General features: G+C 37.2%; 1 protein-coding gene across 1 annotated transcript in view; it reads left to right on the top strand.

Annotated features, from left to right (window-relative positions):
• The first annotated feature begins 1,344 nt into the window (after positions 1–1,344).
• CTDP1 (CTD phosphatase subunit 1) overlaps positions 1,345–16,254 on the top strand; it is a 109,835-nt gene continuing 94,925 nt past the window's right edge. The window contains exons 1-6 of the mRNA XM_059836156.1: positions 1,345–1,413; positions 4,587–4,680; positions 6,120–6,248; positions 7,574–7,724; positions 13,999–14,089; positions 15,193–15,359. Coding sequence (XP_059692139.1) covers positions 1,373–1,413; positions 4,587–4,680; positions 6,120–6,248; positions 7,574–7,724; positions 13,999–14,089; positions 15,193–15,359 — 673 coding nt within the window. The 5' untranslated portion in view covers positions 1,345–1,372. The remainder of the gene's footprint in view (positions 1,414–4,586; positions 4,681–6,119; positions 6,249–7,573; positions 7,725–13,998; positions 14,090–15,192; positions 15,360–16,254) is intronic.

The following is a 16,254-nucleotide window of genomic DNA, read 5'->3' as shown; positions in this document are numbered from 1 at the left end:
GCTGTATTGAAGAAAAGGGGAGAAGTCTCTTGAAATGACTGTTCAAGTAATTGAGAGAAAATAAATAACGATATTTTCAAGACCCTGAATTTTGAGAACTGAATTTGAACAAAGTAGTAGTTTAGTTGGATCATTCAACTGAAAAGCAGGTTTTATGTCTTCTAAGCAGTTTGGAATAGTAAATGTCGCACTTCTCTGCATTTCAAGCTCTAATTTCTGTTTTGTTTTAGCCATTGTTTAGAAGAAAGAATAAAATATCCTTTTGCATGTCTTTATTTTAAAATGTGCCAATCCAAGGCTTAAGGATCAAAAATTAAAATATTTTTTGTGAGAAGACTGAAGCAATATGTTTCTGCCATGACACAAGAAAATGATAAACTAAGATAAAATCAATATAGAACTGGTCCTCTGGTACTCGGCACTCGTGAGGCTACACCTTGAATCCTGTGTTCAGTTTTGGGCCCCTCACGACAAGAAGGACATTGAGGTGCTGGAGCGTGTCCAGAGAAGGGCGACGGAGCTGGTGAGGGGTCTGGAGCACAAGTCTTGTGAGGAGCGGTTGAGGGAGCTGGGGTTGTTCAGTCTGGAGAAGAGGAGGCTGAGGGGAGACCTCATCGCTCTCTCCAACTCCCTGAAAGGGGGTTGTGGTGAGGTGGGTGTTGGTCTCTTCTCCCAAGTGACAAGCGACAGGACAAGAGGAGATGGCCTCAAGTTGCGCCAGGGGAGGTTCAGGCTGGATATTAGGAAAAATTTCTGTACTGGAAGGGTTGTCAGACACTGGAAGAGGCTGCCCAGGGAGGTGGTGGAGTCACCATCCCTGGAGGTTTTTAAAAGACTAAAAGACTTGTAGATGTGGTGCTTAGGGACATAGTTTAGTGGTGGACTTGGCAGTGTTAGGTTTGCGGTTGGGCTTGATGATCTTACAGGTCTTTTCCAACCTAAATGACTCTGTGGTTCTGAAGTTTCCATATTTGATTTTCATTACTGTGTAGCTCAGTAGCATATTAATGGGGAGGTGTATCTAATTGAATGTAAACGGTTTCTGATCAAGCAATGCTTGCTTTGTTAACACACTGAACTTCTGTGCTAAACTAAGGTTAGAAGCTGACATTAATACATGTTTTGGTGACTTTTAAAGGTGTGAAATTGAATAATTTGAACACTTAATCTATGTCTTTTTTCCCCATGTTCGGGCGAAAACATATATCTTAGGGGGCTGGCATGCAAATCATAACCCAAAATTATTCTTTGAACTCTTTCAGTCTGCAGTCATTAATCTAAGTGTCTGAAATCAACCTGCAATAAATGGAATGACTACGTCTTTTTCAGGGGTGTCTTGGTGAGACTGGAAGGATGCAGCCATCCTGTTGTTATGAAAGGCTTGTGTGCAGAATGCGGCCAGGACTTGACTCAGTAAGTATTCTCAGCTCTCTTTTCCAGCTTCCCCTTGCTTGTGATTAACAAGCTCTTCCTTCTCTCGCTTACTTCTTCGCTTCTCCGTTCTGAGTCCTGGTAGTTGTGAATTATACCTGTAAGGGTAGCTGTGAAGCTGTAGATAGTAGTAGGGAGGGAGAACAGTATTCATACTGCCTAACATAAGTAGGTCTACTTAGGGTGCTCCTATAAGGAAAGTTGAGAGAGAGTTTCCTCTAAAAGTTAAATTTCAGCATAAAGCACTCTTTCACATTTGCTTTTTTAAAAAAATACATCTATTGAGATTGACTCATGAAATCATTGCTTAAAGTTGAGTGGTCTGAATATATTAATTCTTGATCACGTTATTAATAGTGTAATCATTTAATAAAGTGTATTCCTTTACTGAAAACTTGCTGCTTTTAGGCAGGATTCGGTGTTCCTTGCGGATAAAACCAACACATGAAGAGGAACTAGGCAAGATCTGTGCCACTCTTGCAAAGTGTCTGAATTTACTTTTGCTATTTACACAAGGCACTTCTTTTCTCACCCTGAAATTTTCAAATATGTGCACTCTTTCTCCTTATATGTCACTGTAGTCACAGGTACGTTGTTTAGAACTATATTTCCTTTTAGCCATTACAGGGATTCATAACTAGGAATATGGGCAAAGGGGATGCCATGTAGGTACTTGAGTTACAGTTCACGTTACAAATGTATGACTTAACAACTGTGCACACTCTCTTTCTGTGGAGATAAATGTAGGGTAACTTATTACCTTAGGTAGAAAATGGAAAGAGCATGCATACAGACATAAATTCTCATCCCAGTATATCCTACTTTGCTTTTTATGTACTCATAACTGAGGCTGAGAGTTCTAAGGTGTGTCAACAGTGACTTAATAAACCTGAGAGTTTTATCTGTGCAGGTGTAAATAGCTGTGAGGTAGTATCAGTCTCATTCACGGGACCTTACTTCATTTGTACTGTGTCTGAATGGGAGCTAGCTTGTCTGCAGTGCTTTCAATTTAAGGCTTCAGAACCATTTTCAATTTTTTTTTGTGAAATATTCTGCCATGGAACTAAAGGAATTTAAGCCTTAGGCCAAAAAGAAAGCAAATTCAAAAGATGATTGTATTTCTCTTTTGCTCTGTCTCATTGCTAATACAGTTGGTAAAGAGAATGTTTCTTATGCATATCAAATTACTAATTCAACAGCTGTTTTCCAAAATGGACTGTATAGTAGCCTGGATTTTTAGATATGAACGTTGCATGCTCATTTCATTTGGAAGGAAATACTTCGGTTTCATTTTAATTCGTACTCATTATTAAGAATTATTTTTGTGAGCATTATCCCATAAACCAGCACGCGTGGACTGAATATTGAAAACATTATGTAATATGTAGCCCAGTTAATAGTTAGATAGAACTTTCCATTAGAAGTTGATTGTTAATATTTTGTAAACAAGTGTTATTTGGCAAAACAACAAACCTAACAGAAAGTTAGGATAATAGCGAATACGGCTTTGTCTGCCCTGAATGAATACTTGGTTTGAGGCTTGAATACAGTCACATATAAATATTGCTATACTGCTATTATTTCATTAAAAATCTAGATAAATTCAGGGTATGGAGTGAATTCAGTTTTCTCAATTAATACTCTTCTACTTCAGATAATGTCTTCATTTTATACAAAATGGCTTATACATCTGGAAGAATGTGTCAGGTCTGCTCAGCCTACATCAGAAGGCAATTCAAAAGTGTCAATGCTTTTCTTGCTTGAAGAAAAGCAACTACAGCCAGTTCACTGCCAGCTTGTTGGGTGTTAGTCATTGGTGCATCCTTTCTGTGAAACAGTTCTTACGCTCATTCAACAAATGGTCTGAAAACAGTTCATCTTTTTTTAAAGGCTCGTTTAAAATACTGTTCGGTGTTATATATGAGGTGTTCCGAACTCTGAAACAAAGGATGTAAGACGCTAAAATGTGCATGTAAACTTTGGACCAAATGGAATATCTGTTTTGTTTCTGGGTATCAATGCTTCCAAACACTACAGTACAGGAAAAGCCTGTCTGTGATTGTGTCTGCCTCAACACAGCTCAGTAACCTTTTTTTCCTCAAGAGCTTGCTTGTAATGAAGTAAAAACTGGGGGAAGTTTAACTCAGGCTGTAGGACTGATACCAAATTTTGTCCTTGGTGGGACAGGCACTTCGGAGAATTAAGATGCGCATGTGTCACATAGGACAAAATTTGTACAGTAGTACTTCTAATGTTGGTGAACCATAAATATTGTCTTTAAAAATTAGATATCAGAGTTCCTGCCACATTGATGTGTGTAAGCTGGAAGCTGCTGATGCTATTTGGGGCTACTTGCTCAGTTTTCAAGGAATTTCATACTCGGGTGTGTGTACACACAAGTGCACACATTCTCTCTCTTTCTCTGTCTCTCTCTCTCTCTCATATATATATATATATGAGGATGATATGTATTCTGTATGTATGAATATTTATCTGTATATACATGCATTTATATATCATATGGATATGTATACAAGTAAGACTGTGTGTATAATATAGACCTAAATAAAATAAATATAGGCACATGCACGCAGTACCTCATCCTGTTTGTGCTGAAGGGAAAAGCACGTATGGGGATTTTTTGGATGTTTTTCTTGAAGCAGCAGTCATGTGTAAGTCACTCTGCTATGCCTAACGAGTAACTTTGCCTATCCTTTGCCTAAATTTATTTCATAGTCTGGCCTGGAGAAAAGTAGATGATTGCATGCTGAGTGATTGGGGAGAAAAAAAAAAAGAAAGGAATAGTTTTAAATTTGAATGGTTTGGTGGTTATACTTAGTTTGTAACTGTTTTCTAGTGCCAATCACTACATAGGTGTCTGTTTCATCTTAGTGTCATTTTTCATGAAATATTTATGGAAGCATAACTAAATACAGTGACTTTTTGCAAGGTTTTTATGGTGAGCTGCTTTGATCTCTCTATCCATTTTGTTCAGTAACTTGCATTAACAAGAATTTGAAAGAGTGTATGAGTCAAAATAGCTCTTTTTAATCACAGTTTTTTGGTGGTGACTAGTTTGATACTACAGATTTTAGTGCGTTCAACTTCTCGCTAAACTATAACTCTTTTGATGCTGCTTTTCCCTGCCTGATTAGGATACGAAGCAAGAATGGAAAGCAGAATGTGCCATTATCCACAGCAACCGTGTCTATGGTTCACAGTGTCCCAGAACTGAAAGTTAGCTCTGAGGTAAGTACCATCATGCTTTCTTTATTCATACCTTTCACTGTAGCTCCACAGTTGAGAAGCTTTATTATAGGAGTTTCTTCAATGTTGTATATACTTCATACAGAAACTTTGGCTTGCCTTTGTAGAGGAATTTGGTGTTGAACATCAGTAGCTCAGGGGTTTTGTGTGTTTACCCTAATGTAGATTGATTGTTAACAGGTTTTATAGTGTTGGGGTTTTTTTGAGCTGTGCACTGAAAAGATGGCACTTCTGTGACAGCAGCCTGAAAACTTGCTACTTTAATGTTTTTGTCTTTAAGAATGAGCAGTTTGTGGAAAGTTCAGTTTCCACTAGCTGAAAGGTCTTCAAAGCTTGCAATGTCTTCGTAAACCTACCTTCACCTTGAAATTGGTCCCGCTAGACATAGTAAAGCTTATAGTGTTAAATTTATTTCATTGTTTTTCAAATATTCCATTCAGCTGAGTTATCAACATATGCTTGTTCATCCCTCAGTTTCTTTAGAGGAGAAAGCATGTTTATTATGAAGATAAACATTCTATTTATCTTCCTTACTAACTTGATCTTTTTTTTTACCTTTTTGTGTTGCTGCTTGCTTTTTTTTTTCTGGTAACTCTTCAAAGAATACCAATGAGAAGAAATGTAAAGATAGGAGCAGCTAGAAGTGTCCTCATCATAGAGGAGTGTTTCAAAGGGCAATTTGCACTTGGCTCCTACTTCTTCATAATGCTCCACTTGACAGCTAAACTTAAAAGCAAAGTTTTGTGGGTAACACTGCAGCTTGCTATCAGAAGTGGTTAAAGCGAACACAGAGCTTAATGTGGTACTTTGAAAGTTTGTAAATATGCACAAGAGGAGTAAACTTCAACTCAGATTTACTGGAGTGTAAGGTCTTTGATATCAGTGCCCACACACAACTACATAAACTATTTATGTCTGAAGGCATATATTCTTTAAGCTCAGGTTGACGGTTATAACCATTTCTGTCATTAGCAGCTTCAGTTTTATGTTCAGCCTGGTGTTGCCGGCTGTATTGTACCTAATTGATACAAAATCGCTGAAGGTAGCAGCCAAAGTTTTAAGACCTACTGATGAACTTGTCCTTTGTGTACCCCAAAGCTACTGCTATTTCCTCTCAAGACTCTTGCCCTTAAATTAATTCAGTGGTTACTGATTTAATAAAATTTGGAAGTTGTTGTGTTGAGTTTATCAATTTTAAGAGTTACTAGTGTCACAAAGATCTGAGAGTAGGCTTCAGGAATGGGTTTTTTTTTCTGTAGAAAAATTGCTGACAAAGCTGCCATCACTACAGTTGTGTTGAAGCATAATTTCTTATGCAGTTAGTTTGTAGCAGAACTTCTTCTGAAGTTTACGATACACAAAAGCAATAAACCTAATTTATTTCTTCTAAGCTAAGCTTAGTTGTGGATATTTTGTTACAGCAAGCTGAGCAGCTAGGCAGAGAAGATCAACAGCGACTACACCGAAATCGAAAACTGGTGCTCATGGTAGATTTGGACCAGACATTGATCCATACTACAGAACAGCACTGCCAACAGATGTCTAATAAGGTAAATATTTGGTGCTAACTTTCAAGCCAAAGTAACAACAGGAATATTTAAATGATGGTTCTTTAAGAGAACATTCTCTGGTTAGGTAAAATTGTAGTTGAAGAATAACAGACGATGAGAAACAAGTCTTCTGAAATATGTTCCTTTTTTCTCTACAGTTTAAATTGACTGTTTTCTTTCTTCCATTTACGTTTTCCTCCACTTTTCCATTCCAGTCACTTTAAGTGAGAAGTTTCAGGTAGCTATTTTTAATCTCTGCTTTCCTTCTTCTACAGTTCACAACTTGAGTGCTCAGTAATGAGACTTTTTTTCCCTCCAGGTCTGAGGCGGATATAGTAAATTACTGTTGGAAGTCTTGTGTGTTACTATGTCTGACATTCCATTAATATGTCTAGTGATTTTATTTTTCTTCAGTTTTGTTTTCTTGGAGGGAGTTTGGGTGTTGCTGTTTAATTTCTTCATGAAACACTTGTCATTGGTCTGATAGGGACTATTGGCTTGTAATACTTCCAATTTGGAAACTTTAAAACACGAAGCACATTGGAACGTACCTACAGTGTCTTGCACTCTACCATGAGAGTGCAAATTCAAACTCCAGTGTTATACAAACTGCAATTGCTTAGTTCTTCTTTTTTTCCTCTTGCTGTTCTCTCATGTCCAGCATGTGTTCACACCTGCTAGCAAAAACCAAGCTGTAAATGTACTTTGCAATTGAGAGGAAATGGAACAGTGAATATTCACTTAAAGATTTAAAAACCTTGTGTATTTGAAAGGCTGTGTCTTTATCTATATAAATGTATGGTTTGAAGAAAAATCTTTTTTAAAAGATTTGGAGATTTTTAACTGGGATCTTTATCTGCAAGCTTCCTTCCTGGTTTGCTATCTGATGGTATGTTTCCATAGACATAATATTTTTTTCACCCAACAAAGTCTTTCTCCAAGCTTGATATGTAGTGAAACTAATCTGAGTGAAGTTCACTGAGTAGTACCGATCAGAGTGAGATCCTGAACTTCCTGAGAAATTTCTCAAGTTGCTTTTTCTTCAGTTTGGTTTGCCGTAAGCGAAGATTTGAAGGAAAGTTACCTTGATCATAAACTGTTCAACAGTGCAGCTTCTGGCATTTGAAAAACTTAGCGTTGGACTGCTTGGCACAGAGCAAAAATGTGCTTTGGATTTTATTCATCCACATAATCTTTGTGGCCGAAACTTGCTTTAGCCTAGTCAGACCGAATAAAAGTAGTGGAAGTGATGGAAGAGGGCGCTTCTGAAATGCTGGCATTGTTGTTTGGTATTTTGATAATATGAAACATGCTTTTTCTTCTAGGGAATATTTCATTTCCAGTTAGGTCGAGGTGAGCCTATGTTGCATACTCGTTTGCGTCCTCATTGTAAGGAATTCCTGGAAAAAATTGCCAAGCTCTATGAATTACATGTTTTTACATTTGGCAGCAGACTGTATGCACATACAATTGCAGGTGAGTAGTATGTTACATTCAACAATATTTACGTAATCAGCCTTCATACTCATGTAACTAGTTTTTTTTTCTGTGGTTGTTTTCAAGTGCGTATTTTGTTTTGTGCAAAACCACTTCCTAAATAGTCCTGTAAGCAGAATTCTTGGCTCGTTTACAAGGCAGTACCTGTATGGACTGTAATTTTAGAAAGAATCCTTTTTTTCCTGTCAGCCATGTGCTTTTTTTTGTTTCCCTGATGGTTAGAGAATCAGATTGTGGCATGACAATGAGTGCCTTTGTATTGAATTAAGAAAGAAATTATGCTGATGGGCTCTAAAAATGATCGGCAACATCACTTGTTTTAGAAATCTAAAGCAACAGTTCCATAAAAATCAACAACATGAAATTATCTCCTCCAGTGGGGACACTCCTCTGCCCCCGGATACTGTGTCCTTTCACCAAAGGAAGTTTGGCTGCTATAAATCAATTTACAGCAGTTCTGTTTGTGTCCTGGAGCTGAGATGCGCTTATTTGAGGGAAAGCACAGATCTAGCAGTATTTTCACATATTCTTCTAACAACTTAGAAAGATTTTCTCCTAGTAACTGAAAACTTGCAATTAAATTACAGCGATAGTAGTCTATGGTGTGGGTCACTGGCCGAAATGTTTTGTTTTTTCCAACAAGCAGAGAAGAAACCTACCCTCTTACGCAAGCATATGGGTCAAATTCGCATTAGGAGTGTGACCATGTGTTTAAACTGTAAAATTGGCTTTGCCCGCTATCTTCAGTCTTCCTTGACAGAATAGCATTTTCATCTCAGACTTCCCTTTATTAAGTCTGTTGGACTAAGACAATATAATTAACAGTGTTTTAGGTTATGACTCTGCATGTCGAACTGTCCTTGCTGCTGTTCCATGTCTCCTAGCTTTTTTTTTTTAAGTTGTCTTTCACGTCTGCTTTTTTGTGTCATGTTGCGTTGCTCAAGGCACTCGTGGCTATCTTGGTAGTCCCGCGTCTTGGCAAGAAAGGAATATTCCAAAATAGTTAGAGAGCTAACTATCCTGGTTAGCTCTAGAACAGTTTAGACAAGAATTGTGTAATTAGAGAATTCTTTATGCTTGTTAAATAATGCACAGAAGATGCTTGTAATGACAAACAAAGAGACTTCTGTAATCAGAAAGCGATACCTATTGGTGGTCTCCAACTAATTCTCCTTGAAAGTGAGTTCAGGAGAGGCGTGTCCTGTCCTGCCCGTCCAAGTGAACGTTTCTACATTACTCAATATTTTTTGGCTGAGTTGTTTGAAGAATCTTCCTAAAGCTTTGTCAGTCTCACTGTTGGGTTATACATTATGTGCTGCTAATGCATTAACACTTTTGTACCCTGCTGTCCTCCTTAGAGTGTGGTTATTTCTTGTGTAGCACGAGGGGAATGGCTTTCTTATACACCAGGTCTAAATGCCTGGTAGTAAGAAAGTGGGTGGGCAGTCTTCCTCACTTGGATCTATGTGCCGAAATCTGCACGTGGCCTAAGGTCAGAAGGTGTATACCAAATAGGTCAGAAGACGTATAGCAAATATGCTTCAGAGCCAGGGAGAAGAGTGAGTTGCAGAGGTGGTTAACTCATGATGTGAAAGTGCTTCCCTGGTGACTGATCTTGTCTCAATGTGTGAGTTGGTCCTGTGTTTGCTCGTTTTAATCTCTGAGCTAAAATTTGGATTCCCCTGCAGTGCCCATGCTGGCACCTGGTACTTACGATACTTACAATGGGACAAGCCTCTTTGGGCATCGTATGTGAGCTGCTCCATCTGTTTCATAGAGGAAATAGCCACCAAATGAGTAAATTAGGGTGTTGCTGCTTCCTGACATCCCCAGACTTAAGGATTTTTGCCTGAAGCTGTCTAACCTCAGCAGAAGCATTCGAACTACAAGTGGATTACTTGTACAGTGATGATGATACTTTCAGCTAAAATATGTTGGTATGGGGAAACAGTGACACAGCCTTTGGTCCACACACTCACCTGTGTAACCAAGGTGCAGTAACAGAGAACTACATAGCTAATATATAGAGAGAACACTTGATGGCAGTATTGGTTAAATGATTTCTCACAGAGAGCTGTCAGTTTGATATTTAACCGTTATCCCTATGTTACATAAAGGAAGGACTTGTAATAAAATGATGGGAATGATTTCTTATGAAATGATGGGAAAGATTTCTTATGAAAAAGATTGTTTTCTTAGGTCCTCCATATATGTCCTATATTTCTTTGTGAAATTTGAGCTCTGAGCTGCTCCTTCCATGTCCTGGAAGGCTTTTTCCTCATTTTGCAAACAGATGACATCTTCTCAGTCCTTTTGTCTCATCCCAGCTGACTCCTATCAGCTGTTAATTGGGATTAGCTGATATTTGTAAACACCATTTATGTCTGCTGAAGTCATTTATCCTAAACCCTTTCTTAGCTTGACAGACTTACAAAGTGGCATCTTGTAGTATGTTTATGAAGATGAGCTTTGGATTTTATGATCTAGAGCTTCCTATAGTATTTCTCTTCTACATAATTATTTTGACCAATTGTTACTTAATATTTTTTTTCCTACTCTGCATAAGAGGAGTTTGATGTATTTAGTACTGAAGTCAGCTTAAATGTTGGTTGTAAAAGTCAGTGCCACTGAATTTTGAGTTCAGAGGCCACCAGGCAACAATACTGCAGTGTGAAATCATTCTTAAGATTTATAGTGGGATTTAGAAAGTAGGACTAAGTTGAGGGGGTTCATCTATATGGTCTGTTACAGCCAGTATATTACAGTGTGTATTTCAATAAATAATTGACAGAATATGTGCATATATGTAATCACCAGTGTCTCGAGGTCTCCAATGCTGTTGAAAGATGGGGTCAACAGGTCTTTCCAGGTTCTAAAGTAGGACCTGAAGTAGAACTGGAGGTGACCTGATTCTTCAGAAATTCAATTTTAGATTTTTTTTTAAAGGACTTCTTCAAATTCATGTTGAATCCTACTGTTACATCACTTTGACTAGGAATTGCTACTTACCTCAATCTGTCTCTAAGGTTTGAGACTTCCACAACATGAGTTAGTTACTTTTGAACATTGCATTTGGTTGTGGTTTTTTAACTTAACTTTACAAGTCTTATTTGCAAGTTTGCTTTTCTAAGAGAGTCTATATAAGATAGGTAACACAGCTGGGTAAGACTATATGTGCAAAGACCCAGTCTGAGAATACTGGAAAACAAACAACTGGGGGAATAGTCTCTGCTGGGTAAGTCTACTGAATAGTCCCTTGTAATATGGCAGTCAAAGGATAATGATAGTGTCTTCAGTTTGTTCAGGAAACTACTTAGAGGCATATTTAGCACATTATCTAATTTATGAGAATAAATGGAAGCTTAATTTTGATTTGAAACAGCAAGTCTTTGTCTTCAATCATTTTGACTTCTACAAAAGGCTTTAATTTTTTTAAACATGCTTACAAAAGGAGAAATTCATCAATATTTATCCTTCTGCTGGAATGATTTGTGCAAACTGATATTTCTCCAATTAAAAAAAAATTCTGTTAAGAAAAAAATTCATTATCAACACTAAGGCAGCATACTGACCATAATCATTTTTCAGGATATGGTGGTGGGAAATGGATGGGAATAAATAAATAAATAAATAGTACATCTCAGGGACACTTCTGCTGTTTCTGTATACTTGATGAGTTTATACATAGACCTTTTCATTGCTCCGAAGTCATAGAAACTTGCAACACACAGAAAAGTGACATTGTCTAAGCAGATGGTTTTTTGGTGGTCTGTATTGACTTTTCTTAAAGGAAAAGCCACCAATACTTTGGAAGGTGTCATCCATATGAAACCTGCAGCTTCATTATTAAAGGTTAATAGCCAAACAGTGTACTATCATAAAATTCTGAATCTTTCAATATGTTGGTTGTGAAAAGATTTTTATTTTGAAGGTAGTAAGGTTTTCCATAATGAGGGTTTCCCAGTTCTTTTTGTTATTGAAAGCAGTACAATAATGATTTTTTTTTTAATAAAGAAGTTAAATCTTAGCCTTTACTTAGTTTTATCTTGGAGGGCATATCTGCATCTACTTATTTTTAATGTAAAGTTTTTATTTCTTCAGATTTATGTTCTATTTGCAATCATAAACCAATTAAAGGTTAATGTTTCAACGAACGGTATGTGATCTAGCCACTAGGTGTCTTGTTTGCTCTTGTGTGGAGTAGAATCACTAAATAGGTTAGTGAAAAGCCAATATGGCCTTTTCAGAGATTTAAAGATGACATTAACGTACTACTGAAGAAAACAAATGATGTTTGACAAATGAAATGTTATCTGTCATTTCCCTGAAATGTAAAAACATCAGGATTATGTCTACTACATTGATTCAGTTGGCTAGCAACATCCAAAAGAAACCAAACAGTTTAAGACGTAAAGAACTTCCTTAAAAGACCAGTGCTGTTTTCCGTATTGCTATTCAAGCAGCTTAGCTTTGAAAGACCCGGCTCTCTCAAGATGGGCTTTTATCTTTGCAGGTGCATCTCTGGTGAGCTGTAGCCTCAGTGTATTTTTAGTGAATTATCAAGGGGGGAAAAAAGTATTAAAATTAGTAAGTCTTTACCAAAGCATTATTGAAAAGCTCCAGAACACTACCTCATCTCTAATCCCTGGCAGCCAGGGTTTCTGTGTGTGGGCTTTTAGTTCAACTTTCCTTTTCTTACTATTTTAGCTAGACAGCACTGCAACCGAGTGCTTCATTGTGGTTTTGCCATTTAATCAGTGCACTCCTGTCCAATTTAGTGTAGAGTCCCTATGTATTCAGATAATTAGTGGAAGAGAATTTGGTTGGGGAGAACAGCAGCTTGTATGACAGCTTATGTAGTTTGTCAAAATATCTGTGTGTACGGCAATAAATCTTTGTAGCTAATTCTCTCAATTCATTATGCCTAGGTACTGCAAGGGTCTCACTACAGGGGATGATTCTACGAGTTTGCAGCAATTCTTAAGCATAGTCGGGTGAGTTAAGGTTGAACCTCGGTCCTTAACTCGGAATTTTCTTGCTTTTATGGGTTTTAAGTTATTCCAATTACACATTAATATTAAATACATACAGGATCAACTTTTCAGAAGTGATGACTGATTTTTTTTTTTTTTTTTTTTTTTAATTTATACCCTCTGTTTTTGAAGACCCAACTTAACGTACTCCTGGGAGCTGGACTTCTAAAAGGAGTTGAACATGTGTTCTGTGCAAATCTCAAAGCTCTGAAAGAAAGTTAAAGTTGGTCCTTAGAGTCTGTAGTCATTTTGAACTCTGGTTCTGGCTATAAGATGGCCACCATTTAAAATAAAGTAAAACTTTAAAAAATCCTTCCCAGATAAGTATTGACTGCCTTGTATTATTCGTAAGAATAATGAGAAGTTGATGCTGACTTCAACACAAATTCAGTAAAACGAAAAATTCAGGTTAGCATGTAAAATGCCAGTTTTATTCTAAGCGATTATGTGGCTGTGATCTGCTCATGAAGATGAACTTCATTATTGGAGGCTAGGTTCAGAAGCATGTGCATGTGTGTTTGTACACCCAAGTCACCGTTTTCCTAAATAATGGCATTTTATCTTGCTTTAAGATTAGCTAGCACAGCTTCTCCTCTTTTGTTTTTGGTTTGTCTTTTGTTTTTTAAGAGTGCAGTCAGTAAAGTTACTGGGCCTAAATATTTCTAGGAATCCCAGGATATATTCATTATATGTAAAGGTATTGAAGTATTTGTTAGCGGTACAACTTAAAACCTACAAATGCAAGAGCTCCGGCTGAAACTGTCCCTTAACTTGCCCATTGTGCTTAAGTATTGCAGCACATTGCCGACTCTTGTGAGACTTCTCTGCAGTCCCTAGGCATAATGAGCTAAGGAGAGCATTTAGCTTTAAAGAACCACCTGTAGAGAGATAAATGTAAGTTGCAAAAATCATGTGTATCTATCGCCTGCTGTATCTCTTTCAGCCTAATTTATTTGGCTGTCACAAATTTAGTTATTTTAATCTCAACTTTGTTGCTATGTTAAAAGAAAATGAGATGGGACTTTTAAAATTAATCCCATTGCATTAGTTGCAAATACTTGATCCACTGTGCTTACCCTTTCCCCCATATAACATCTCTTACTTTAAAATTGTCTGTTAGTTAAACTGCTGTTGCACAGATTAAAATAGCTGAATTATATAGAACGTAAACATGGAACAAACATCTTGAACATTAACTTTTTAATTTCTTCTTTCAAAAGGATTTTTGGACCCTGAAAAGAAGCTTTTTTCCCATCGGATATTGTCAAGGGATGAATGTATTGATCCGTTTTCTAAAACTGGGAATCTTAGGTATGTATATGGGTCTTATGCGTTAAACAAAACAGGACAACAAAGAGACAGAATATGCTAAATATAATAAAAATTACTCCCTCTGTACTTAACATGTTTATAGTCCTTCCTTATCTACCTCTTAAATATCAATGCTGTCTCAATAAAACCAAGATGTTAGGTATTGCAGCATTTCATCTACTTAGTGTGTTCTGTACTAGAACAGTAAGAATGTGCAGCAATGGCATCATGTTTTCACTTATACTTTTTATTTTTGTCATAACTTAACCATGTTTCCACGTTACGGCTTGTGATGTGTAATGACTTGTATGTTGTGGGTTTTTTTAATTAAACCAAAATCAGTTTTAGGTTAATTCATATTTGACTATCTAGTATTCTGGCTTTCAAATGTGCTATACATCTAGCAGCTTCTGTTCTGCAGTGTTTCTTGAAATTAGGTCATCTAGAGCCTTGAATTCATATTCTAGTTTAAATTCAGGTTCTGATCTTTTTCAGAGTATAAAGCCGAGATTTTTTCTAAAAGGCACATATGTTTAGTATTTCATAAAGCCAGATTAAAAATGATTGCCCCCTCCCCATCTGACATAGCAAATGAGAAGCTTTTTTCTTCTGTTGCTCTGTTTTCATATGCGTGTGTATATCTTAAGTACTCTACCTCCTCTGCCTAGGTGATATATTAGTACTTTTTGCATCTCTTGTCTTAGATTGAATGAGTCTACTCTTTAAAAACTGTTCTTGTGTCTTTTTCCTAGTTTATATGTGATAGTTGGCTTTGGGCTGTTCGTCGACATAACCTGTGAAAACTAGACTGAAATGTTGTAATGTTTTGTTCTTGCAAAGGCTTGTTGGTTCCTGCTTCTAGCCTTTGGGATAGAGATTTAAAAATAGTGGTTTCCATTTTTTTATTAACATTAATTAGTTCAAATATTGTATTTTGAATTCTGTAATTTTAATATGGCTGATTATTTTTCTTTTGTAAGTTCATTTATAACCATGTCCTGCAGACATGCTCGTAATAAACCAGAACGTCAACAGAAATTACTTTCATTGATAGTATTAATTTCGAAAACTGTATTCATTTTCTCAACTCTTTTGTCTCTTAGAGACCTCTTCCCGTGTGGGGATTCCATGGTTTGCATCATTGATGATAGAGAGGATGTTTGGAAGTTTGCACCCAATTTGATAACTGTGAAGAAATATGTATACTTTCAGGGCATAGGAGATATTAATGCACCTCCTGGATCAAGAGAAATTCAAATGAAGAAGAAAGGTAATTATAGAGTTCTTAAACCACTTTTACAACCTTTTCTACTTTTCAAATGTGATTGATGGTAAGTTATTGTGGTGGTCTTACTAGTATTCCTGTTGTGCTCAGATGAGCGGTCCCAGACTATTGTAGTTGACAGAGAGCGCTCCTGCAGCAGAAATGCAAGTAGCTTCGTAAAACTGGACTGTTCTTGTCGATAGCTTTCCTTCTGGTGTCTGGTGGGCAACCACAGCAAAAGTGGAGTACTGGTAATAGCGTTTTGGCTGGAGAGCTGATGTGGCAATACACCAAATTGTTCAAGAACACGTAGAGGAGGACAGTGTCTCTCTTCCCCCACCCCCTCCATGTAAAACAAGGTGGTTTTTTCCTTCTCTGGAGGTGGTCAAGGAACCAACTTTCTCTTCTTTCTCCTTTTCCGTCCCCTTCCCTGCCCCACTTTGGAGCAATAGTTAATAAACTGCTCTCAACATACTGCCAAAAGTGAATGTTTTGATCTCTGCTTACCTCCCCGCCTAAATCATGCTAATAAAATGGGATTTTTAGCATCTACTGAATGTAGTGTTCTGGCATTCGACACAAGAACCTCGTGTTCAGCAGGCCTAGCAGCGTAATACAAACAGTGGATTTAGAAGGTATACATCATTATATTAGTATTAATTTGGGGGCAAAATGTATTTGAAAGAATTGCAGGTTTTTTCCAGTTTAGCCAAGTTTTTTTTTTTAATCTATGTGACATCACTCTTTTTGCCTTGTTGAACTAGAGATGTCCAATATGGAAATGATAATAATGTGCTCAAACTGAATCAGGCCACTGTGGCGCGGGACCTTTACACTTGACTTGTATTGTTACTTGCAGGGCAGGGACATGCTCACAAAAGAGACACAAAGTAGGGTGACT

Source organism: Gavia stellata, chromosome 3 (genome assembly GCF_030936135.1).
Source record: "Gavia stellata isolate bGavSte3 chromosome 3, bGavSte3.hap2, whole genome shotgun sequence".
In the NCBI taxonomy this organism is placed as follows: Eukaryota; Metazoa; Chordata; class Aves; order Gaviiformes; family Gaviidae; genus Gavia; species Gavia stellata.
The sequence above is the reverse complement of the archived record's forward strand: the minus strand, read 5'-3'. Positions and strand labels throughout refer to the sequence as shown.